The following is a 27,511-nucleotide window of genomic DNA, read 5'->3' on the forward strand; positions in this document are numbered from 1 at the left end:
GATACACCTGAGGCTGTCATACTCTGGGCACATCAAGAAAAGGCAAAGCTCCCTGGAGAAGATGATAGTGCTATGGAAAGTCAAAGGCATAAGTAGAAAAAGATGATCAAATATGTGATGGTTTGCCTCCAAATAGGAAGCCATAGCCTGGAATTTACTAAAGCTGAAAAGGGTGCCATGCCAAATTTCAGGTTTAAATTTCCAGATGCTGTGATACAATTATTCTCTAAGAGGCTTGAATGATGTTTGGTGCAGCCATGCTCAAGTCCAGGTCAGTCACATCAAAAACATAATTCTATTAATTCTGTTCTTGGTGCTCTGCTATTACCTACCCCACTATGTAAGTAAAGCACAGCAACATCTTAAAGCCATGCCAAGCATTCTAGTACTTCAGATCCATATCCTATTTGGAATGTATTTCAAATAGCAAGGGAATAGCTAGTTTTCAAACATCAATTTGAGGTGATTAAACTCTATATTAAAAATATTAAAATTGCAATTTCAAGCTGTGCATTTCTATTTGCTACGTACTGTGCAGAAATAACAAACAATTGAAGTCTTCCCAGCACACAGCAGCTTGTTGGCAAACCAACTACAGTAATTAAATTACCACAAGTTCTTGAAAGCTGCAAAGGAGGCCCAAAAGTGAAGTGCTTAAACAGGGGCATCTTCAAAGGATTTATGCATGAAGTACTTGCATAATTCATCCTTGTAGAATGAGACCCCATCCGGAAACAGGACATCACTTTCGTACCTATTTTGCAGACAAGGAACTGATGAAAAAAATAAAATGAGGTTACTAATGCGAGGTGTCAGATTCAAGATTATTGCTGGAATAGTTTAATAGCTGCTTCATTACATGCAGCTTATGCTGCCCTCCTGGGCATAGGTAGGCCTTTCAGATCCTGGGTGGGGCCTACCTGCAGCACCTTGCCAAAGGTGCACACAAGCTTGGCACAAGCCCTGGATACCCAGATTAAATCTAAGTAAGAGAGACCTGCAAAGCCCACTGCAAGTGTTTGGAGCCAAGGCAAGAGTTGCACTGAATGCAGTTTTTCTTTGTACCATATTCTGCCCAGATCTTAATCATCATGAGCATGAGAAATCATGAGCATATTTCTCCCCCTAGCCACTTTTCTTTTCTAGCAGATCAAAACAGAAAGCTTACAAAATGCAGGGGGTTCTTGAAGCTTAAGAGGTTTTGCTATGATGCAGGACAGTTTCTATGAGAGCTGCTAACAAGTTGCAGAAATCAAAATAATCATCTTTCTCATGTGTGAGAGTAGCCTCTGTCCAGGTGGAGAGAGGATTCCAAACTGAAATGGACCCCTCCTCCCTTCCTTTTCTTAGAGTCTTAATTCCACCAACAAGGTGGGTCACTCTACTTGTGGGCTCACCCATTTGGCCTGATGCCATTCCACTGGAATTAGGAATTGGCTCTCCTCCCTCCCTTTAACTTCTAGTGTCTTCCCGCTGCCCCCTGCCCCAGACAGTTAAGTTCTCAGTCCCTGCTGATCTAACCTTGCTTGTTAACTCTGACTTCAGCGTCACCGGCCAACTCTACCCTATTTACCTCACATTCCGAATCTGAACTATCTAGCTGAACATGCTGTATTGTGATTAAGGCCGGGCTCCATCTGCACACCTGAGATTAAGCAAGGATGCCCTTAATAGTGCCGCATTTTTGTCTGGAATCTGGGATGGAGGGTGTTCTCAGTACAGGCCCCCCAACTGTGAAACTCCCTCCTCAGTCTGAAAGAAAGGTAGCCCTGAGTCCCCCCAAACACCTTTTAGATAAAGATCTGTTTGTTCACCCAGACTTTGGATTGAATTCTAGATACTCGAGAGCAAGTGTTTTACCTTATCGACCTCTCTGGTCATGCAGTTACCAATGGAATTCTAATGGTAGCTCCACATGGACTCGAGTCCTAGTTGAAGTCCCATGTGAGCAGAGCCTTCACTGTGGTGGCTCCCCTGCTTCCAGGTGTCCTGTAGGTGCCAACATTTCTGGCACCTCCTGAAAATATTTTTATGCCAGTTGACTCAATGGACTAGCCTGTTTTATTAGTATTAGTACTATTATTGTGGTGCTTCATTGCATTTGTCTTTTATTGTTCACTGTTCCAGAATCTGCTTAGATGTAGAATGGCATGTAAATGTTATAAGTAAATGAATAAAGATTGCCACACTCACTAAAGCAATTCATTTAAAAAGTTATTTCTAATATAGTGACCAAAACTGTGTTGACAGGTGCCATTCTAGTGGAATTTCACTTTCTTGTGCACACTGTAAATAATGCCTCACTTCACCTGGTCATTCTAAGAGTCATGATCTAAAACAAGCCTTTTCTTCTTCAATACTATTATTCCTGTGCAAATATATTTATTAATTTAAGACTTATTCAAGTTAAACCAACCGAGCTTTTAAGTCAGGTGACATTCCTAGTTATAATCCAGATTTAAGAAAGTAGCAAGTCTATATCCTTTGACTTCAATTGCCCTGCACTGCATCCTCAAAAGAGGGGACTCTCAAAATGAGGAGATTTTAAATGGGAGCATGCTAAAGGCAACTGAACAGATATTCTGTCGGGACTGGATGATATGCAGGAACGGGTTTCAACACAGCTGCTACTGCAACTGGGAAACTACATTATTCCAGATAATAGACACCATGTCTTGCAATTTAAAATAGTAAAAAGAAATTTTAAGACACAAATCAAAGTGTTTATGTTTTGAATAAGATACAAATTGATATATGGCAAGATAACTTCTTAAGATTCTACATGAAATAAACCAAGTAGCCAATTGCAATTTGTAGCTGATCTGTGATGATGGAGATCTATGGCAGATGCAGAAACAGCTGCATAAAGAAGATATTTATATGAATGCATCCAAATGCCTGTTTAACAGCTAGAAGGGAACAAGCTTTTGCCTTCCTCCTTGGCTGGATGCAACTAATACATTGTGCCATACCAACAAGCATTCAGTACACATGATGCTGTTTTTCCATAGTACTTTGGGAACTAACATTTTGAAGCTTTAAGTTTTGGCTTACAAGTCTTATAAGTGTTAAGATATTGCAGTTGTGTTATTCTGCGATTACAGAGAGTTAAACTTTAAAAATAGCCTAAAACTAGATTTCTTATGAAACAGCAAGGCATTTCAGCCAAACCACATGTGTTGGATGAGATCTGTGATTGGTCTTTTCAGTGATATTTTTCTCTTCAAGTTTAAAACAGGTACAAATGCTTTCAGGTTTGGTCAGAAGAGTGGCACTGAGAGAGGGGTGTTTAACCTATTCCCTCCACATCATTTCCCAGTCTCACATACATTTCCCCAAAATTGTTATTAGGCCACATGGAAATGAATACATGTGTACACACAGACAGAATGTACATTCCCTGTTTACCCACAATTCTATTATCATCTTTATTAGGATGTCACAGGACATCCTATTAATTTACTAACTGAAAAGAAACTTATGTCAAACTTACATTTTGTTTTAAATAATAACCAAAGCCTTGGAACAGAACATTGCAAGCAAACATAGGATGCATGCCAAAATAATATTTTTGGATTTGAAAAGTGTACCATTATACAAATCTCTGACATAGGCTGAGGAATCTGAATTCTAAATCTTACCAACCTGGGAAGTTATTTGTGAGAAATACTTCAAATATTGCATGACCTCATGTAACTCATACTGCAGAAAATTTGCAAAATTTCATCTAGGTCAAAGAAATATATCATGTTAGAGCAGTTTTCTTCAATCAACTTACATAGCTACCTTCCTAAATACTGAAGTTCTAACCATTTCCAAGATAAAGATAAAATTATGTGGATAGTTAGCTTACCAGCAAAAATGAGGAAAACTGAAACAACTAACTTTTTATTTCTTGAGCTGGAACATTTAGCATCATTTAAAGTTCGATAGGGCATCAGCAAATTTCACATCAGGGCTTTCAGTTTCAGAAAATATTTCTCTGTCCAGAAGGTGAAAGTACTCCTCAGTCCAATGTGGACATATTGGGCAGATCTGCAAGTCACAACAATCCATCCTTTGAATAAATTACCCAGGGTGTATTGTTCGTGCAACCACCCACAGTGCAAGTGACAGGCAACTGGGTCCACGGTGGGTTGTCCCTCCACTCCTTCTCCACTGCTCTTCCCCCAGGCTCCCAAGGTGACTGAAGGCCAGGACTAACTTGTCTGTCCTCCCTGTGCCACAACAGCAAGCTTTTGTATACTAGCCATGATTTTCCCCTCCCATTTTTTCTTTCATCCCTTCAGAAATTGCCTTTCATGATCTCCAATTTGACAACAACCCCTTCAAGGTGCAACATTAGACAGGCTGCTACTGGTTCATCACCCATTTCTTTAAGAAAAAATGGTGCAAATAATTGTACAAATGTTTTCAAGCTTAACTTTTTGTTGAAGTTCAGCAAGTGTTCAGGTCTGACCTGTCTAGAGAAAGCAAAGCTGTGACTAAACATTGTTCATGAAATGGGGTAACCTGTATGTCACTGCATCATAGCAAGATCCAGTGAAGGCCTCTTTGGGGGGTGGAGGGAGGAAGCTGATTTTTGTCTGGTTTCTTGCACTTTTGTACCCTTTCCTGAGATTTCCTGGAATCATGGAGGTTTGACAGCTAGTTGTCAAAACTCTGAGAAGGGGCTGTCCATTTTTGGATCTGGACATATGCATTCATTGCTGCATATGATCATACCAAAAATCCTCATGGTTTAAGTTTTCTCTTGACAGCTCACCTTTTGACAGCTGTCAAATGAAACAAACAGCTCCTAGCAGCCTCTCTGCATTAATGCCCATGGTACATGCCTGCTGCCCATTCGCAGCAGACAATCCCCAGGATGTTTCCTTGGTCTGAAATCACAAACAAATGCACCCGTGTGCAACCTCAGCTGTTTTTTTAGAATGTGCACAAGATTTGCATACATTTATTGCACTAAAAATGCCATGATGAAGTGGTGGCGGCCCCCAAACTGCAAAAAGCCATCTCCAGAAAAAGGGGGATAAAAGGAAGCAAGGACGGACAGAAGGACGGACAAGCACAACAAAGTGCGTGATTGCAGCAGGGGGCCAGTGATGGCCATTGCACCATGCACCTGGCTATTGATAGGGCAGCTGGCACTTGTGGGGCTCAGGTTAGCTCAGCAACAGGTTTTGGTCATTGTTCCAAAGCTCCTTCTCCCCACAACAGACAAGGGGTTGGGAATCCTGCAGTCGGAAGACTTGACAACCCATTATGGTTTGTCACCCATGATGGGTTGTTGTATTAGCTTATTTGCCACCGGAATCTGAACTGGGAATAAAGGATGTACTTGATTTTTCATCTGGAAAATCTTATACTTTTCACTCTCAAAATGAAATCCCTCCTTTCTCAAAAAGATTTAAACATAATATAAATTTTAAAAAGTTTGCTTATAATGCATGTCATGAATAATAGAGCAATGCACTATGTAGAAAATTATTCTACATCATGAACAAATTGCTCAGGCGCAAATAAAAGTGGTGGGTCACACTTTGCCATCATCCTCTGTAAGGGCCTCAGGAGAAAAACATGCATGAGACTGGAAACAGCTCCTCCATGTTCTGTTACTATCTAGAAGTGCTAATTCACCCAAGAGTCTTCTGCTGCCTGAAATCAACCTTTACTCACTTGTTGAAAAAGTCAGTGCAGAGTGGTCTGTACATAGGCATTTTTTCCAGTTGGCACAGACACAGAAATGGCAAAGACTGTATTCACACAAGCTTTCTTTTTGTTTGTGTGTGCCTTTTAATAGCTTCAGGATGCTTATGTGAAGCGGGGGACACTTAGCTACTGGAACTGAAGAGCACTGTGAAAAATAATCCTTATATACATCCAGATAGCAAGGTAATCTCAGCAGCTATGCGCCTTTCCTTCTTGAAGCAATGCCAGATCTGAACCTAAATAGGGTTGGGCTTAAGCATGCAGAAAAGTGGATGTTGGCTGCTTTTGTGTCGTTGATTATCTTCTTGTTTTGAACTGTTCCATTCTAAAATAATTACGATTTTTACCAATATGTTCTCAAGTCTTGGGGCAAGGTAGACTAGGTTATACCTTTCAATAACATAAGTATTGCTACTTGATAAACTTTTATCAAGTAGAGTCACTGTAAAGGGTGAGATACATTTTAAATAAATAAAGTTTCCCCCACCCCTGTTTTCCCAACAAAAATCTTAACTAGTTTGTGCTTGGGACTATACTAAGAGACAAATGTTACTATTTATACCAAAGTAACCAAAAGTCTACCTTTAAGCATTCATTAATTCAAAACAGAAGCTATAGACCACCTCTTGCATGGACAGGAAAGATGGCAATCACTCAAAGATTTAAAAACAATGAAGTATGCATGAGTCTCATGGGGCAGACAAACTACTGTGCTGGTCCAAGTATGCAGTTCACACAGTTGTCTACTCCATCTTCAAATACCATGAACTGGAATCGTGTGGATGCAGCTAGTTCAGTCATGGAGGTTTAAGGGCAAAGGTTAATCATGTTGAGCAGGAAGATGAGGGCAACCGCTGCAGCACAGTCAAGCACTGTGGAAAGGAGGTACTGTACATGTGACCACAAAAGTAATGCATCAGTGTTAAAAGGGATGGTTGGTAACAGCAGTCATACATCCACATCTGTATTCACATCTGTAAATTATCTTTAATATGCAATAGCTGAAGTTCTCTGGGTGGCTCTCAATATAGACATTAATATTGCCAGTACAGCTTAAAAGTTTGATTGCAAAACATGAGACTATAGAAAGATGACACAATTAGATGAAATTTCCAAATATTCTTTGCTTCTATGTTTTTTATAAATTCCCTACTCTCACCTATACATATTCTCTGTTCTGCAGAGGAAGTTTAAAAATGCTTCAGTATAAACTCCTCACCCTGTAAACCATAGGAAATTAAATAGTGTTCCCTAAAGTAGAAGCATACATTGCTGCAACTTTGGGAACACTTTAAAAGAAAAGCGAGAAATACATGCTATGACACTTTCCCAGTTACTCCATACCTTTCACTAAGCACTGTAAAAAGGTTTCAATTTATAATTGATACAATGAGGAAGGACTATGCTAGTCACTAATTTATTACTGAAGTTTGTGGTAAAGTTTTATACCACAAATGAAATGTAGACTAATTCCTCTGTGGTTATGTTTAAGAGTGGAAGAAAGCGACTTCATTGAAGCCAGTGCTTCAGGCTGCCCTGGAGCAGACTGGATCCAAATTGAAAAGAACTGGCAACCCTAAAACTTTTTGATAAGATAAAAATTCATTGATGTTGGCTCACACTGGGCCCACTTCAACTCTGCACTTGTCCTCTGTGTTTCCTTGGCATATCTGTTCCTTTCCTCTATCTGCTTTAGCATAACTTTATTTTTCCCTTTTATCTTTAGATAACTGCAGCCAGGGACCGGAGGGATTGATTTTTTGTTTTGACTTATTGTTTGAAGATCTGTAACTCAAAGCTGCTCTCACGCCTCTGATGTCTAAAGCCTGAGCAGCATAAAAGGTAAACCTAGTCCTGTGTATCAAACTGAGCAGTGCTGCCACTTATAATCAGCTATCTCTTTGCATTTTATTTAGCTGGGAGGTGGCAAGAAAGCAAATATTTTAAGGTGAATTAATACTTTAAATTAACATAAATGATGTTTCTAATGTAAAAAGTTTTTTTTTCAAAAAATCTGATCCATTGTTCTATCAGGTCTACCCTTTCTAACGTATCTTATTTTTTTAAAGTTTTCTAAAAAATAAATTGTCTATTTGCATTTTAAATACAAAGCATCATGGCCGAAATATTTTGATAGGAGCTTTGAGATCTGTGCTCCTAAAAAAGGCTCAGCTGTACACAACTGTGGCTATGAAGCCCTCTGAATGTCCGACTTGGATGGGAAAGCAGTGGGAGGCATTTATACTTGCAATTCAAATACAACCATTCATCAGACCACCGCCAGCATTTTCAAAAATAGGAAGGCAGCCTTGGGAGCGTTATTTCAGATATTATCTCTTTCAGAACTACTCCAGACCTGCCTGCCCCGCCTCTGCCTCTGCTTTGCCATCACATCTGCAAACCTCTCTGGGACATTTGTCAATATAATCCTTTGACAACACTGATGTATAAATATGGAGATAAATTATATCAAGTGCATGGCACTACAGAGGCATACTTTTTACCATAGCCTAGGTTGCCTGTTCCCTGAAGTTGCCCAGCTTGATGAAATATGGTTACATATGCAAACATTATCTCCCAATTGTAACCTCATTTTCTGCTCTGCTGGACAGCGTGACCAGCATTTGTCATCATGCCTCCCCCGCCCACTACATCATTCATATGTCTATAATTGTCATCAAGATGTGGCATGTCAGCAGGGCTCCTGTGTTCAGAGTTCCCCCATCTCTACACAGTCACTCAGGTAACAAACCCATAATCTCATCCTGTTTTCATGATGGTTGAATTACACATAATTGTTTCTGCACAGTGATTGATTTCTGCCTGAATAGAGACCTCTGCCTTTTTTCAATGCAAGCGAGTGGCAGCCAAGTCTCTCCATCTAGGAGGAGGCAGCAGCCTTTGAAGAGATCAAAGCCAAGGCCGCAAGCAGTTGTGCGCCCTGGGAATATGGAAAGCCTTTATGTTCTCAACCCCATTTCCAACATCATGTTGGATTGCAGCTGCATTACATTCTGCCAGCATTCTTAATGCTTTTAGTATTGACTCTGACATCACCGATAGCTGTTTTAAAGAAACAAAAAGCTGAAAGATGACTTATTTTCACAACTCTGTAATTGGAACATGCAAAGTTAAGGGAGGGAAGCATTTGTTTTTAATCTGAAATAATACAGAAGAAAAGAATGTGAGCACACACAAAATTATATAAAATTTTTCAAAATGAAAAACATGTTTTTCATATGGAAAGAACAGAAGGGGCATTTTTATAGCCTGGACCACACAATATGAACTGCTTATTATGCACATGTATTGTGAGGCTTGCAGAGTAAAATAAAACAGGACTATATACAGAAAGGCAGACTAGAAAATAAGTGCTTTCAAATAAGTCACTCGGTCCAACTGAAAGTCAAGTCACTCAACTAAGGTACAATATGAATGCCCTGCCTGTAGTAGGACCTTTCCATTAGGGAACTTCGTATGTTCTCACAATGCAAAGACAGGGTCAGAAATTCAACATGGAATCTTCATTTACATGAGGCATGAATAGTTCCATGCATCACTACTGCTGTTTTCCCTTTTTTAAAGACACTGAATAGGGAGTACAGTCTACCAGGACCCTGTGTTCAAACATGGCTAGAACGATTCACACATCCAGTCCAGAAGTTGTGAAGCATCATTCACACTTCTGTTACAATAATATGTTTTTCAAGGGTGTGTCTGCCCTGCCAAAGACACAAAACCTTTGCACAAAGAAGCCCTATTTAAAATCAGTTTGGTGCTGCAGACGTGGCAACATGCCACCCCCAAAATACAAATTCATTTTGAAGTAAGTCCTGCGGAGTTAATGAAACAACACACCCAGTTATGCATAGTTAAGCCAGATGATGTCAAGTGAGATTAAGTTATATAAGAACAAGCAGGTGTCAGTAAGTGTTACATTTGTAGTTTCTGTAATATGCACCTAAACTGGCCCTACCCCAGTTAGGACTCAACTAGACAATGCAAAATTAGATATCTATCTATCTATCTATCTATCTATCTATCTATCTATCTATATTTTAACTGTAATTAGCATCTTCCATTTAAAAAACAAACAGCCAAGCTGGAGATAAGGGTAATGAGACTGGGTTTATGGTGCTGAGGTAATGAGAATTAATCCTTTCCTCGTATGACATTTTCCCAATTAAAATCCCTCCCTGAAGTCACTTGTTTCTTAGGGACAAGTTTGCAAGTACCTATATGCGAGCTACAAGTTCTCTCCACCACAACCCAAACAGAAATTTAGAGGGAATGGCATTTTCCACATCAGAAGTTATATGGCTGGACAGGGTTAAATCTTGCAGCTGTGGACTAGATTCCACGCTACCTTTCCATTCCCTCCAGCGACTGATGCTGTTTCTCTTCTTCTTTCAAGTGGGGAGATCCTAACTGAGAATTTTCTGTGTCACATCTAGCTTTGCCTGGCATTACATTTGCAGATTAGTCTATTAAATATTAATTCGTCTACAAAGGCAAGTAAGGGAAGACATGACATGACGGAGGTGTTTGAAATAATGCATGGTGTGGAGAAAGAGGAGTGGGAGAGATTTTTCTGCTTCTCCCATAACCCTCAAACCTGGGGTCATCCCATGAAGTTGACTGACGAAAGGTTTGAAACAGTTGAAAGGAGGTACTTCTTCACACGGTGGATAGGTAAACTATGGAATTCACTTCCATAGGCAGTGGTGGTGGCCACCCATCTGGATGACTCTAGACAGGGGTTCAGGAAGGAGGAGGCTATCCGTGGCTTCTAGCCTTGCTGGCCATGTGCTTCCTCCTTTCCCCGAGCGGCCTGCCTGCAGATACCAGCTGCTGAGGAGCTGGGCAGGCAGAGCTCTTGCACCCACACTGCTTGAGCATCCTGCGTGCAGCTGGTTGTCCCACGCGTACGGAGTGCAGGACGAGAAGGGCTGATCCAGCACGGCCTCTCTTATGTTCTTTACATCTCTTGTGGCAATTCGGACAAATCGTGCACAACATGTGCCGTCCTGATGGCTATTCCACCGCTTCTCTTCTTTTTCTACCACCTCAGTTTTTAAGGATTTCCTTTTATTCTGATTGAACATAACCTACCTATTCATCAACCTCACTCCTCTCTTTATTCCCCTCCTTCCGCCTGGTTCAATCCCAATTGATTTGCATCATACCAAGATATAATGATTCCTCCCTTTTCCTGCCACTCCAAAGCCACAGCTGTCTGTAGAGACATAACTGCTAGTACATACATTTAAAAGGTGATGGTTGCCCTTTGTTTAAGCAGCAATGCACCTGAAATAACACTTCAGTAAGAGTATTACACCACAGAAAATAAGGTGGTTGGACATATGGGGATGCAGCACAGAAAAATAAATGAAATGGAAAGGATTGGTTGTCAACATTTTCTAGCAATGCCAACACATCACCACTGTATGCTACTTAACATTTAAAAATTTATATCTCTGTACTACTTTCAGAATCCTACTGTGTGTTCCATTCCAGAGCTGACATAGTTTACCAAGACTGGAAAAGTTTTCTGGTGCTAGAAGGTATGAAACATAAAATGCTTATTTTGTAAGGGTCGTCAGTACATCTAGGTTTTGGAAATATGCTTCAGAGACACTTCATTAAAATATTTATATTTCATCCTTCCATTGTACAACAATATTCAGGGAGGATCACATCACATATTACAGCAACCAAAAATACTGATCACTAAAATGAAGCAAAGGCCCAGGTACGGCAGACAAAAACAGTCTTATAACAAAGAATCTATTCATTGCAATTAATCAAACCACCAAGCTGAATGCTTGCTGGAAAATAAAAGTTTTAACCAGATGGCAGAAAGCTAACAGAGAGGAGACCAAATGAACCTTCCTTGTCAGCAGCCTTGCCTAAGTTAAGCCACCTGGACAGTGCCTATATTGATATTTACTTGTTAGTATAATACGATATTATAAGATATTGCAAATTCAACTACCCCTGATTGTTGGCATGCTGGTTTAGGTCTGATGTGAGTTATAGTCCAAAACAGGTTCAGGAAGGCTGGTCTATCCTATCTAGTATCCTGTTTCCAAAAGCTACTATAGTCAGGTGCTTTGGGGATACCAACAAACAGGCAAAAAACAAAGGGAACAAATTGTTAGACTTCCCAGAAGGAAGGAGAAGAGGGGCAACTGCACCACTTCATCTTGATTAATGCTGACCCTTGGCATAACTTTCAGCCATTATATAAGCCAATTTTCAGCCATCACTGATATCCACTAATATTTATAAAGTTAGAGAATGCAGTCTGGCATGACCAAAGCTAATCTTACACGCAAAGATGTACAGCAGCTAATGGCAGATTTCTATATTCTATTGAAGCCCAAAGGCTCCGCCTGTAAAATGCTATTAATTCAATTGTCTGTGGCAAATAACGATCACCTCCTAGTAGGGAAGACTGTCAAAGAAAAAGAAGTTAAGTTTGGAAACCTTAGGGCCATGGATATGATTAATGAGTGGGACAAGCCTGTAAAATTCTTTAATGAAGTAAGAATTTCTGGGACTCCTCTAGAAAACAGCTTTAAACACTTCTAGAGGATTAGAGCCTTTTCATTTTATTAGGATACAGTTTAGGAGGCTGGGATATTTAAAAATGTAAGACTATGATTCAAAAACCAAACACACAAGGCATCCTGGATGACTGCTAGTATTAATCTTAAAACATTTCCTTTATATCTTTGCTATGAAGTAGGACTCATCAGCCCAAGGGGCAACATCAGTTCACATTTTGGAGTTATATAGCATTTCTGTCCTATAACTTTATCCTACACCCCTTAGAGCAAGGGGTAAGAGAGATACCTCTATGGATAACCTATCTGAAAATGGATAATTCTCAGCAACAAATCAATCCTTCTTGAACAGATCTGAGTAAAAGCAAGTCTTCTAGAGCAGCATGTCCAGACAGATCAAAAATATTTACACTGTTTAGCTGGATGCTTTAAGTAGTGCTGTTTTTCAGGTTTGAAGTTACCGTATTCTTCACTGTTGGTGACAAAGCATATGGCATTATTTGCTTTTTTCCTATGTGTTTCATACTCCTTCAGCTCTACCCTAAGATTTCTGGATTATTAGCTCGACTGGGGAAACACACTAACTTATTGTCATATTCAGCTGAATTAAAAACGAAACAAGAACAGTCAACCCATAGATATTTAATACTGTCTTTTTCTGTGCAGAAATTATTTTAGAAATGAGAAGCCAAAGCCATAATATGTAAATTGCCAAAAATAAGTCCCTGATTGGATTTCAATTATGCTTGATGCATTTTAAGGAAGTAGAGTGGTCATCTGCACCTTTTACATAGGACAATGCTCTGTTTGAACGGCTACCAGAGAACAATTCTTTTTATGGTATCCTCCTAGTGAAGGGCTAACTGGTCAGCCTGGTTTACAGATAAAAGAACTGCCAGAAGGAAGAAATGGGCCTTAAAGTTACCCATCAACAGACTGAGCAAGGCACAAGGGTCACCTGGTCAGAATCTTTCATAGTATACTGTATTTTGATTTAATTTCTAGTACTTCTAAATTTCTATATATACACATACATTTCTGGTTGTGCATTTCCCTTTTTTGGGGAGGGGGTGGGGGGCAATTCATGGCAAACCTGTAAGAAGAGAACCTCATGCAGTAGAAAAGATACACCTGGATGTTTAATCCCAGTAGTCTAAATATCATGGAAGACAACATTGTTTTCAGAAAAGGTGGATGCTTATTCAGCTTTTACATATATTGTTTGATTGAACGGTTTTAGCAAAGTCTTACCTAAGGAAAAGTCAGCATTACCAAGAAACTAATCTGGCCTTTATGGTTAGATGCACCATTAGTCCCTCTGCCAGAAGAGCTCATTGGAAGGTACCTGAGAACACTGGTTTGTTTTGAGAATCAGTTTGTTTCAAGCCCTCTTATTCTTTAGCACAGATTGGACTGAGTGAGCCTGTAAAATCCTTACATCTCCTGCTTGTGGAAAGATTGAAAAATGACTGTGACAAGCTTGTGTCAGTAACAGAAGGCACAATTTCATACCCGCACCAATCTGTAACAACCATTCCAGTTTATTATTTATTTAATTGAAATATGTTTATGCTGGTCCTTCTCCTCTAGTGCAATTAAACAAGATGGTCCCTGGACATAGGGATGCAATCTAAAAACATGTAATCAAAGCAAGGAAAAAGGAACAGAGGGAGAGAAATTAATTCTTTTAACATGGTTGGTGGAATGGCCCGCTCCTCCTCTCATCTCAGCCTCCCTCAGTGTAGATATGGGTATGTGCCTATGTAAGCAACTAAGTAGCCTGAACATGTATTTAAAAGGCAACAGTAAAAAGGCTCTTCAGAGTGTGTTTATGGGACATTTAGACTCTAGTTCCAGTAACCAAGCACAAAATATGCACTTACTATGCCAGATAGACACACATTTCCTTAAATCATGGGTTCTTCTCTTCTAAATAATGCTACTAGGAAAAACTTGCATGGCATTTTTAAGAAAATAGTAAATTATTTCTTTTTACATAACCAAAATAACAAACATACATTTTGTGCTAACCAAAACTCAAAGACAAAATCATGCAGGAAGCACCCCTTATAACCATGTGGAAAGCCATTGTTTAGTTTTTCTTACATTAGCTTCCTCAGCTAATAGAGAACCAGCTGCCTAGAGAGGTGGTGGGCTCTCCCACACTGGAGACATTCAAGAAGAAACTGGACAGCCATCTGAGTGGGATGGTGTGACTTGGTGTCCTGCAACGGTAGGGGGTTGGACTCAATGGCCTTCATGGCCCCTTCCAACTCTACTATTCTATGATCCTATAGTTTGTATAGTGCTCCATATTCACACAGTGTTGCATAGTGCATGGAATTCAGAGAAATGGGGCCAGAACATTGAAGGATCTCCTTTGGTGAACGTCAGTTGGGCAATGGGCCCAGGTGAACTACCAGGACAATGTCTTCAATGACCTCAGTGACTGGACAGGTGAGCAAGGGAGTAGGCGTTCTCTCAAGTAATCTGTTCAGAGCTTTGTACACCTGTACTAGAACCCTAAGCCTTGCCCGACAGCAAAAAGATAGCCAGCACATTTCCTTCAGCAAAGGAGCGTCATATTGAAGCAAGACAGATCCTGACGACAGCCAAGCTGTTGCTTTCTGCCCTAGCTCAAGCTTCTGAAGCAGCCTTAAGGGTAGCCCCACAGAGAGGTTCCCAGCATCTGTATCACTGTGGCCAAGCAATCCCTTTCCAAGAGGGGGTGCAGCTCGTGAACCAGTTGGACATGATAAAAGGTTCTTCAAGCTGCCTCGGACGCTCAGGACTCCAGCAACAGTGACAAAACTAAGAGCATCCCCAGACTACGTATTGGACACTTCAGAGGGAGGTCAGATGCAACCCCATCCAGGACAGGCAGTAAGGCTCTCTCCTGGGCTCACCCACTCACCAACAGAGCTTCCATCTCACCAAGAATCAGCTTCTGTTTATTGGCCTTCATCCAGCACAACACTACACTAGGAAGAGGCAGTTTTGAGTGCCACAAGGAAGCAGAGCTGTGTGCCGTCACCATGCTTGGCTCCACATCCCCAGTGATTCCTCCTAGTGCTCCCTATAGATATTAAACACTGGGGGCAGGATGGTATCCTATGGAAGCTCATTTGCCAGGGGTCTGATGAATAGTCATCCCAGTGTTACTCTCTGAAATCAAACCCTTAGGTAAGACTGGAATCCCTGATACACACTGCCTTCATTATCTAACCCACAGAGTCATTCCAGCAGAATACCATGGCCAATGGAATCAAAGGCCAATAAGAGATCGAGTGGACAGAATCGTGTTGCATTCTTGCTGTCCCTCTTCCATTTCCGTATCACTTTCTGCACCAAATGGTTTGCCTGTTTGGTTAGAATCCAAAGCATATGATGCATACTCCAGCTTTGGCAGAGGGGGTACCACTGCTCTTGCGCTCCAGATATTTCATGGAGTGTTCTGTTCTTCTTCAGTTGGCCTACACAATGCTCCTTTTTCCAGGTTTCTACAGGACATAAGGTTCCTTATTTATTTATTTACGGTTTCCACTATGTGCATTCTTGCGCTGCGGCTGTTGGTGTGGCCTGATGCAGGTGTTTTGCCCACGCCATGAATGTGTGGGTCTGCTCAGTGCCTAGTCAGCAATGCTACATGTGTTTCCGTGCATGTTATGGTGGCAAGCTGTAATATCAGTGAAACAAAGCATATGTGGCAAATGACAGATTATTCACCTCTTGGTATCTTGCAAGTTATCTATTTTCTTTATTTGGTAAATATCTTCAAACTGTATCAATATTTACCAAAAACACAAACATAAAACTAGTAACAATCTAGAAGAGACATTCAGCTTTTGAGGGTGATCATAGTAAACCCAAAACAATCAGAATGAATCATCTCCAAAACAAAAGGATTGCGTGATGCAAAAAAGAAAAAGAAAAAAGAGTGGAGTTAACACAATGACAGATACAAAGTTTTGAGCAGAGAGCAACACTTGTGTCAGGTTTTGGGCTAGAATGATTAACAGGCAGTTGCCTTGGTTACCAGTTAGTTTTGGCTCACCTGCCATCTGGTTTGTAGCCTAAGATAGCCGGAGGTTACAGCCTCAAACTACTGCATTTGAAAGTGTTTTGCCTTGACTTTCTCCAAGACTGGATCCCCTCTGACACTTGGAAAATCAGGTTCACCATTGCTTTGATCTAAACTTGTTAAGCCACAAGACCCAGGATCACATCCACTTTGTCCAGACAGATTCTGAGGTGTGGGGGTACATCTGTACTAAAAAGTGAAAATGTTTTGAACTAGTTATTTGTGTTACACGTGGGCCATTTGGGATAATCATCATGAACTCTAAACGCAAAAAAGCAAAAACAAAACCCCAGCAGAACAGTCTCCTAATAGCCAAATTGGGTTTAAAATACTATGGTTTTTTTTCCAAGTTCTAACAGATTTATCATTCACGCTGCAGATTCCCTCTGATATTTTTCCTCAGTGCAAGGAAAGGAGATCAGGCTACAACAGTGTTGGAGAATGCATTGCAAATGGTCTTTCCTGTAATATAGCTTTGTAGATAGACATCTAAGAGTTGATAGTCCTGAAGTCTATTTAGACAGGTGCTTTTCTCTCTGATCCTCCCCTCATTTCATTTTCTATAACTCCACCAAAGACACAGAAGCCCAGTCCTCCTTGTCTTCTACAGATATGTCATGGTTCCCCCTCCAAGCGTCTCTGTATCATTTAGGGTACTTTATGCTCCATCCCCTCACTGAAAACTAGCTATAAGCCATACCTCAACTAATTTTCATATACTTTTTCAACAGATGCAGTGCTATTATGCACTTATTTCTAATAAAGTCACACAATTATATTTTCCGTGTGTTTATTTCCAAAAACTCACAGACCCTTCCACAAGACTGTCCATTTCTACTAAGGATAGTTTGACCAGGGATTCTCTTATATGAACAAACACTTTGTACTTGGAGCTGATACCCCACCATTAATCCAAAACAGTCATTCTACTGCTGGTAACTCCAAAAGAAAGAAAAGACCGACCGACATCTGTTTGGCTTCCTGTAAGAATGAATATTCTGGTTAACAGATCCATAAGAACAGTTACTTGCAAACAGACAGATAACTAACACTCCATCCTTATTAAGGTGGTTACAAAAATGCAAGCTTCCAAGATCTCATCATCAGGCAAGATGTTACAAAAACCAGGCAGGGTTGGAGGGAAAAACTGTTAACTTGATGACAGAAGTGTGGTACCTGCAGACATTCAAATTAGGTTCTAATTGGTCATGTGAAGGTTATAGGTTGGGCTCCATGTGACTGCTAGGACTGCTGAAAACTAAGAGGGGAAAATGTTTGTTCTCCCATTTTTGAAAATGTAAAATCCAATTATTATTTGGGAATGTCTGCATCCTCTGCAAAACATGCAGTCGTTTTTTTGTTTTTTTTTTGTTTTTTTTTTTGGTGCAACCCAAATATTAAATAGTCCTGCTATTAAGGAAAGTGGATAATATTAGTTGCTCTTACGTTTAAGAAGTCCTTGTGAGACACATAAGAAAGTTTGACCTAGTAGTTAGAAGAAATGAACTCTTAGAAGATCAACCTCCAGCTCCAGGTAATACAAAACACTCTTTACAGTGCAGGGCTTTGCTGAAGAATGACTAAATTCAGTATTTGACAAGTCAGAGAAACGGAGCTGTGATGCACTTATAACTGCAGTGCATTTATTAGACTGACTAAAAGGTCACAAAAATGGACATGCTTTCAAGATTTCCAGTGATTTTGAGAGGCAGCAAGAAGACAGCAGAGGGGCTTCCCCAAGGCTGATAAAAGTTAAACATGCACAATTACTTGGGAAGTCCATGCGATGAAGTCTGAAGCACAGAACTGCTTCAGGAATAGGCATCAGATTTTGCACCCCACCCCCAGCGCTTAAACGTAAGACTGGAGCTGCACACTTTGGAGGTACCATTTTGGTGGAAAGATGTTGTCCTATCAAAGGTGAGCCATTCTGCTGCCCCCACCCCCGCCGAGAACTTGTAAAGGATGCCCGAGCTGCAGCTTAAGGCACTGCTTTGGGGAAGAGATGCCTGTAGTGGTTCAATTTTAAACACAGGTTCAAATGTTGCACTGAAATGTTACATAGTTATGTTGTATTGCAATTCTGTACTTTCATGGATTGTATAAATTGTTGCTAACTGCCCAGAAAGTTTCCACTAGCAGGTTTTACAGAAGTGAAATAAAGGAACAAATGAATGAAAAGAGAATCCCAAAGGGAATTGGACTGCATAGGGGAAATTCATGTTGTCCGCTAAAGCAAAGCACAATCACCGTCAGACAACCAGTACTGAAGTATGAGCCTCCTTCAAGCCTCAGGAGAAACTGGGAGGCAGGCAAACAGGCAATTCCAGAAGTTTTACTGAATATGGAAAATGTTGCGGGTGGGGCGGTGGACCTTCTAATCACAGGGAATGGCTTGCCTAGTCCTCTTTTGATGCTAGCTATACGGTACTGGACAAATTCCTGCTAGGGAAGCCTGTCAATAGCTACTAGTTTTGATAGCAGGAGGTTATATTCAGGACCAGTAATAGTATACCTATGTAAATCAGCTTTTGCACCCATGTTCTGCTTACAGGTGTCCCATGGGTAGTCCCTGTGGTTGGCCAACGTGTGGACGGACTGTTGGGACTAAATGGACCTTGGCCCGATTCAGCATGGTTCTTCATTTGTTCTTATGCTCTCCAAATCACAGTGCTTTGGGAGAGGGATTTTGAATGTGACATGATGCTTTGCTCCAGTCTGTTCTGGGCTAGTTCTGTCCCATCTGCACGTCAATATTTGAAGAGCTTTGATGGAATGAGAACTCTTTGTGGGTTGTGTTACTTAATCCTTCCTCATTCTGTATCCTTCCAACCTTATCCTTCCCAGCTGTTTTCCTGAAATCATTCAGTTTATATTCCAATCTGTTCCCATTCTTATCCTTCCTTTCCTGATGTTTTATTTCAATTATTCTTGCCATTTATAATCTGTCCTGAATGTTATTAAAACATCTTAGTTGGAACTACCATATCAGTTTTGGGCTCTTGTTAAAATGAAGTTGAATGAATAAATAAATTTTAATAAAGCTATGTATTATATATTATTGTCTATTTCACTGGAACTAATTTTAGTCATTCCCTTTAGTTGTGTGAATGTTGTTTTACTGTAGTGTGCAAAACAGCCCATATATATATTAATAAAGTGTGCATACCAATCAATATGTCAGGGAACAGGTTTGTGATGTCACAACAACTAGAAGAAATGAAGGCAGAAATCTGCTGCCATTCACTATAACCAACTGAATATCTTCCTCTTCAACTTTAGCATCTTATCCATGGGTACTGGCAGGAGATGGGTTTCCTTTTATTCATTTCAAGCATCACAGTTTCTTTGCAAAATAGCTCTTTACTTCCAATCACAGTTAACAACCACTAGAAGACAAGTCTGTGTGCACTTCAACAAAGTGATCTGTTGAACCCAAACTAGAAGCTATCTCTGAAAACCCTCCTTTTCAGTAACTCTGGGCTCCATCCCTCTATATGGATTCCTTGGGAGATGGACTAGGCTCCGAGATCTATACAGGCCCTCTAACTGGTTAGCCTGCTAACCCAATGGCACATCATGGGGTTAGGGACCAATCAGGCATGGGCTCATCTGCCTCCTCTTCCTTACCCCCTCCCCTCACTTCCAAATATTTTCTGCATGAGCACCTGGAAACAGTGGCCTCGAGATAACCTCACTCTTCTCAGCATGTCAATTCCCACATTTCCCGTTTTCCTCACAGTCTTCACACGAGGACTTGGTGCAACCTGACCCTGGAAAGTGCACCAAGAATAACTGCCTCTTCCATTCCCAACAGGTGGCAATGAGCAGGCCAAAACATTTGGAGGACCAAAATCCCCTTGATACCTCATCACTGGTTGTGCTTGCTATAACTGAGCCTTTGCAGGAGCAAATACAGAAGTTCTACCTCAAGCTGAGGCTGCTGCCTGTAGAGGAATAGCCCATTCCTACTCTAAGAGGGGCCTTTCCATAGGGGAGGTGGCAGCCAGCCCTTCTGCCACAGGCACATGTCCACATCCTCCCCTGTGCAGTAGAATGTCTAACTATTATGGATAGTCATGAATTTGCTTGAATGTCAAGAGGCAAAGAGTGCTCCGTATATGCAAGTTGTTCCCCTGCCAAAGTCTATACACTTCCTATGCATACAGATTCCATAAAAGGGAACGCTATCAAAAGGATCAGCGTTCTTTTGAAGAGAGTCAGAACAGAGGAAATTCTGCTTCTTCCATACCATTGAAATTGAACAGTTAGTTTTACAAAGACCATATTTGAATTGCTATGTTATCCCATGCTTCCTCCCAGACAGAGACAGAGATCTGAATAAATTTGCATGATACCCCTATAAGGTCTGCACTTTACTTGGAAGAGTAGATATTACAAAAAGTTGAAATCTTACTTTTATCACATCAAGAAAACATCTTCTATGAGAATGCTTTTTAGTGCAATATTTTAATTACTATTTTCTTATGACTCCTTAAAAAAAAACACTATACCAATGAAGCTTCAACACAGCAGCCACTATTTTTAATGTTTGCTGTGTAAAAGGTTTAGCAACTCACAATTCAATTTATATAGTAGCCAACATTCGTTTTGGCAAAGACCATGCTTGAATGTTGTACGAATGTTGGTCCTTAAGCCAAATCACACATGGATTTACGTATTTATTTTGGTCGTGCACGCTGATGGAAGCTATAGTCTACCGCATCTAGAGACACTACGGGAAGGCAGAGGTAAGTTCCTTCATACTACATGTCCTCTTCCATTGAGATATACAAAGTGAGCCAAACAAGTGTCATCAACATTTAAATATATTACTGCCACTTACAATTTTGTCTTAATGCTTTTAAGACCAAGTGGCTGGGTTTAATCACAACAATACACACTCAAGGATTGACCATGGGTTGATAAAATGTGAGCTATTGTGTTGTCTGAACCCAGTTGTGCTAGCAAGCCATAGATGATTGACCGTGGTTCAGCATCGGGTTGTGAACTGTGAGCTGCTCATCGTGACTTTTTAAAATCTTGGTTATGTTCAGATAACATGACAATCTATACTCTGCCCTTAAGTGTAGGTTACAGTGCTGTCGGAACCTAATGCACATGTTTTAAGAATACCTCTGTTCAGACTGTTGTTGTTGTTGTTGTTGTTGTTATTATTATTATTATTATCTTTTTTATCCTAGGTTAACAAAAGAAAATCTTTATTGGACCACAAACCAGAAGCACCATTGTGCCATATCATTCTGTTGAACAGATACAGGGTGGGCCCAAAGTAGGCATGCAGTATTGATCAGGCCATATTTAGTCGCTTAGGTGCTCGAAAGGTTCTCCATCAATATTGCAACATTCCTGGAACCTGTGACAAATTCTGGTTAGCGCCAATCTGAATACATGTTTGCAAGATGAACTCTTTCAATTCATCCAGTGTGAGGTCCTCCATGACCTCACCAGTACTGTATGCCTACTTTTGGCCCACTTTTTATATGAGGAGCATTATAGGTGGAAAGAATGAGGCCTCCTGTGGCTAACTACAGGACAAACACCCTCTGCATGATTCAATCTGTTTCCAACTTTTATTAATAGGTCTATCTAGTTATCATCTGAGCAAATCAGATGTACATGAAAATGACCTGGTGGTCCCTAAGCATCCTGCCATACAGTCTGGCTATGGAATCTCCAGCTTCCAAGTTAGCAGTGAGACCTCTGCTGAAACATAATCTGTGAATCTTATATTAAATCCACTTTGGATACAACAACTCTCTCCACATAACTTAATTACACCATTCTCACAGTATGGCTGCTTTCCCTGCCTTTCACATCAAAATAAAAATTAAAGCATTATGAACTGAAACTCAAAGTGGGTTTCTGCTCCTCTTTTATCAAGCACTGATAATTTAAAACCAACCTGATAGTTCTTGTTATGCAAAAGTACCAGCCATAATCAATGGATCTCTCTCAGAATGGCATCTTCTACAGTACAAGATAAAACCCAATTTCAGTGCTAACAGCTGTATGAGACTCTAAGTTAAAACTGATACTAGTACACTGCCTATACGTAGGACCTATTGCTCAGTCCTAGCTAGGCACTAGATGCAAAGCAAACCAGACTTCTCTTACTTGTTGAGTATGTAAGCTACATAATGAAACTCCACTTCTTGCCATCTTCCATTTGCTCGAGTGATGAAAGTTGTGGAGGGATAGGCCTGGCTTCAGGACAGAGACCCCCAACCCATCTCCCTTGCAGCACAGATCTTTCTTCCCTCTTTCCCCTTCCACATTTGACACATTATGCAGTGGTGGAAACTGCCAAAAGGCACACAAGGCTCCATCCACAAGGACTGTGGTCTTACTCTTGACATATGGGCTACTTTAGCACTTGCTTTATGAAGAACAGCATCCTGCCTTTTGCCACTCCAGCTGCTTGTGCTGTTCTCTTCCACGGATATGCAGCCCTCCTCTCACTAAGATGTGAGCGTATAATGGGAGGTATTCAGCAGATATTTAAGAATAAGAACAATATAGGCAAAATCTAAATGAAGGTAAGGGCTTTTCAAATAAAGGCTGGTAATAAGCTTTCAGGAAAAGTGTCTTTAACTTTTAACTGCTTCAGAAGGTTTGCCAGTGCCATGCAGCAAGAGCCATATGGAAAGCAATTTTATGAATGGACCTCAGATTTTTAATCTTTCATGCCTGATATAATAAGTCAGGCCACTAGTTTACCTTGTTTAATACTGTCCTCAGGGTGAAGCATTTTTCATTATACACGAACCATCTCTGCATCTAAATATGAAATGCAAAGCAGCCATCACATGCAGTATACAGAAAACACTGGAAGAAGACACACTTCCTGGACTGCACGTTAATTCAGAAAAAGTTCAAGAAACAGGAAGTTTCCAAAACTGATAGCCAAACTTGCTCATCCATTTGGAAGCTTACCATCTTTCAGTGATGGTAAGATTCAGTGTTGATGGCAGTGATCAATGAGACAACAACTTATTGAGAAAGGCATAAAACATACTGTTTTCCCATGTCATCTAGATCTCTTGTGTAAAAGTATGTTGCTGAGCTCACATCAAAAACTCTGCCAACATCCGCCATAAACACAGTTCTTCCATCTTATTCAATTAAATCTGTTACTGCATCAGTGGCTCACCATACAAGCCTACATTCAAGCTTTTTATAACTTGATAGCAGAACATGTAATGTTTCAGAGAAATGCTTGCAAGTAAAGTCCTTTTTACAAGAATGATCAGCACTGTGGAACTAGGTCACTATCATCATGAGAAACATTCATTATGGAATGCTAAAATTCTTAGTGATTAACTTAGTAATGCACTACAAAAAACCAGCAGAATATTTATCAGCCATAAGGCCATCGATTATACCCAAGAGTCTCTATTTAAATAAATAGTTTTTGTAACAGTTCCTGCATAACATCAGGCTGTCCAGAACAAGGTGAAAAAAATCACTGCCCCCAAGGTGCTTCAAATCCTAACACCTCTGGGAAAACAGCTGTGGTCAGTGGGCAGATGCTTTGTGAAGAATTCCACATGTACTATTAAAGAGATCAACAAACAAATGGTCATCACCACATTACCCAGAAAGTCTGCCCTTAAATCACAGCGTCATTCTCACTGTCTTTACCTGGAAGACAGAGAAACTAAGGGATGGTGTCTGCATAGCTCCTCTCCTCTCCTCTAGCCTTCATTGCCTTAGAAAATGTGTGTTTCCAATCCAATTTGACAAGGTAACACAAACATGGAGGGAGAGGATTATTTTTTAGGGAGGACTCCCTATCAAGATCATCAACTCTGCTGCAAATATTCCTCTAAGGCATTTTTATCTATATCAGACTTATTTCTAAGCAGATGGGAATTTTCCTTATGGGAATTCTGTGATTGTCTCAAAAAGCACGTGAGCTGTAAAAAACTGAACACCATGCTTTCTATCACTGAATGCAATGACAACACACAAAGCACCAATTTTATAGCTGTAGAAAACAAAACCATGAAGCTCTAAATACAAGTTCTTACCTATTCACCACAGAATATAGCCAATGCTCTTGAGGGGTTTTAAAATACCAAAGTTGTACTAGTTACAAACACAGAACAGCTTTAAAGTAACATTCTAGCAATATAGTAGGAACATGTCTTTACTGTTTCACAAAGTTCTATTCCCATCTTGGTATCTTTATTTTGAAAAAAGTTACAGGCATAGCTTGAGGATTTTTGTTATTAAATTGTGTGTGTGTGTGTGTGTGTGTGTGTGTGTGTGTGAGAGAGAGAGAGAGAGAGAGAGAGAGAGAGAGAACATACATGTGCTTTAATGCATACATATTCACTGTATTCTTTGGTGGGATACTGAACAATTCAAAGTGACCATAAAAGTCAATAAAAATTGTCTTGTCTAATGCAATAGGGATATATTCAGTTTTCTTCCATAACAGTATTTACAGTTTATGAGGCAACACAGTGAATGGTTCCTCACTGATATTATCAGTTGTATATGCCAAACACATCTAGCCAAAACTATTGCTAATACCTAGAGTGAGTCAATGGTAGATATTCACATTTTCAAATATTCATGTATCTGTCTTAATTCAAGAACCTGCAGACTTAATAGGTCAGCTTCAATTTCAGAAGCCTAAGCAGTACATAAAAATAAAAATAAAGGGCACCACTATGTGACAAATTTAATCTGTCCATCTCACTCAAAACTACAGTTTCATGGAACAGAAATCCCCACAGATCCTAACTTGTGGCAATCAACATGATTTCAAGATGAGAAAGTACACCAGGAATTAAGACACGGAATGCAAATCATATTCAGAATTACTCAAAAGTAAACAGATTTCAATCAGATGTACTTCAAAATAAGTATTCATATAAAGAGTCTCCCCTTCAGACTAGTCAAAATATCACAGTAATAAGCCACCCTTGCCACCAATGTGCATTTGTCTTGGATGTAGCCAGTCCCAGTGCTGTCCAAATTACCCTTCCCAAACCTCCAGATGTTTGGGGCTTTAATTCCCTCCAGCCTCAGCCAGCACAGCTAATTATTAGCAATGCTAGTTTAGTCCAAACTATCCACAGGGCACCAGGTTGGAGAAGCTTGGTGTGGACAGCACAGGCCCTGAAAACATGTATTACATGCCTAAGTTAATACTTGTCATGTTTATATGGGGAAATTATGCATGCGCATTTTGCAGATGTACCGCATTCCATTTCAAAAGTCAAAAGTCACACATTTGGGCCTCTCCCAGTTCAATCAGGATAAAGGCAGCTGCTTCAGTTTAACCACTCACATTGCTTTATACTGTTCAGCCAACTCACACTAAGAAATAATGATTCTCCAAAATGCGAGCACCTTTGTTCTCAGGTAGCTTCTTCAGTACTTCTAACAATTATTCCATTATCTGAGCAAGCTCCAAACCACCATGTTCAAATGCTAGCAAAAGCTCAACACAAAGAAAAATCAACAGCGTTTATGACTGAGAAGCTAGCATACATTTAAGCAGCCTTCCTTTAAAGAAATTCCTATTTTGGAAGACTATCTAGGACACCCATAGCTTAAAAAATCACCTTCTATATGCAATATTTTTGTATGCATATTAAAAGAAAGGCAACATAGGCCCAGAGAATCTACTAAAGATCCTGAGAGACGATTTCCAGTGAAACAAAAAGTGTTTTCCATGGAATTCTTTCACTCATCTCTTATTCTGATACACAAGCGTATTGTGCTGTCTGGGACAGATTTCTCGAAGAAGGGACTCAGACTCTTCAGTAAAATCAAGATAATTAGTATGGCTGCAATCCTATACATAGTTCGACAGAATAGTCATACAACTGAGAATTGTTTAGAAAGAAAGAAATCCTATAACATCCATAACTGCTGAATGGAGAATGCAGGGAGCTATAGGACTTTTCCTGTCTAAACATGCATAAGGAGGCACTCCAAGAGAAGGTCTCTCTCCTATGGCAACTATCTGCCTCTTCTGGGAAAGTCCGCTAACACCATGAGTGGCATAAACATAACCATGAAATACAGCTGTCACCAAAGTCACACCAATATGCTATATGATTCTTATTATTCACTTCTCATGCTTGCTTTTGAAAATCGCTTGGCTTTCCAACATTCTTTAAAAGCTTACATAGTGCAAAATGAGCAACAGGGATGTCTTTTCAGCACCTTAATTAGCAAAAAGCATTGTTTTAAATCCTGTCAAAACTAAAAAATGGCTAACCTGTAAACAAAGCCTGTTTTTCCCAAAATTTCTTACTCTCCATTGATAAATGTAAGTGTGATATAGAAGAAGTAAACTTACTGTTCTAGGAATTGGTGGAGAAAGCGATCCATTAGACATATATGGATCATTATTCATATTTGGCATCATGATATACCCAGAATAACCAGAATAAGAAGGTCCTTTACTGTATAAACCACCATCCGAGTGTTTCCCTGTAAAAAGTCACAGTTATTAATTGAACTGCCACTTAAATTTCCGCTGTACAAATCTCTATATCAGATTACATGGCAATTATTCTTACAGTTGAAAGAAAAAAAGAAAAAGAAAAAGCACTTATTTCAGTTTTTAGGGGAAAAAACTTGCTTTGCATTCAGCATTTTCATCTTTAAAAGTCTTATCAGGGTGCAATCCAGTTTAGATGGAAAGAAGTCCTACAGCTCCCAATACTCTCCAGACAGCACTGCACCCTTGGGAGGACAGTATTAAAGTTTCTATAGGTATCCTTGAAAATTTGGAGATTATTTCCTCTATTGTGCAGGAGAAAGCTCAGGTCACTGAACCCCAAACCAAAAACTTGAAAGTCAATTTACCACTATAGGTACAAATCTGATACTATTGACAGTATTTTTGCACAGTGTTCTCAGATAAAGAACTAAGATCTTCAAGCTACATAGGGGGTGGGGGGTGTTATTCCTTCAAAAATTGTCATTCTGGTAGTTTATATACACGCAGCATGAACAAGTGTATTCTCATCATTCCAATTAGTAGTAGTTAGGGAGAAAACAATTTCAGGGTGGTATACAACAACCCTTCTGCCATTGATGAAGCTACTCATCATAGGAAGTTCCATTTTTAATCTGCTTATTATCTAATCCAAATCAAGGC

General features: G+C 40.0%; 1 protein-coding gene across 2 annotated transcripts in view; it reads right to left on the minus strand.

Annotated features, from left to right (window-relative positions):
* Window positions 1–27,511, minus strand: part of LEF1 (lymphoid enhancer binding factor 1) — a 114,331-nt gene that overhangs the window by 83,399 nt on the left and 3,421 nt on the right. For both annotated transcript variants that reach the window (XM_044429500.1, XM_044429501.1), the window contains exon 3: window positions 26,705–26,838. In XM_044429500.1, the coding sequence (XP_044285435.1) occupies window positions 26,705–26,838 (134 nt within the window). The remainder of the gene's footprint in view (window positions 1–26,704; window positions 26,839–27,511) is intronic.

The sequence above is a fragment of the Varanus komodoensis genome, unplaced genomic scaffold, assembly GCF_004798865.1.
Source record: "Varanus komodoensis strain SLA01 unplaced genomic scaffold, ASM479886v1 scaffold2, whole genome shotgun sequence".
Taxonomy (NCBI): domain Eukaryota; kingdom Metazoa; phylum Chordata; class Lepidosauria; order Squamata; family Varanidae; genus Varanus; species Varanus komodoensis.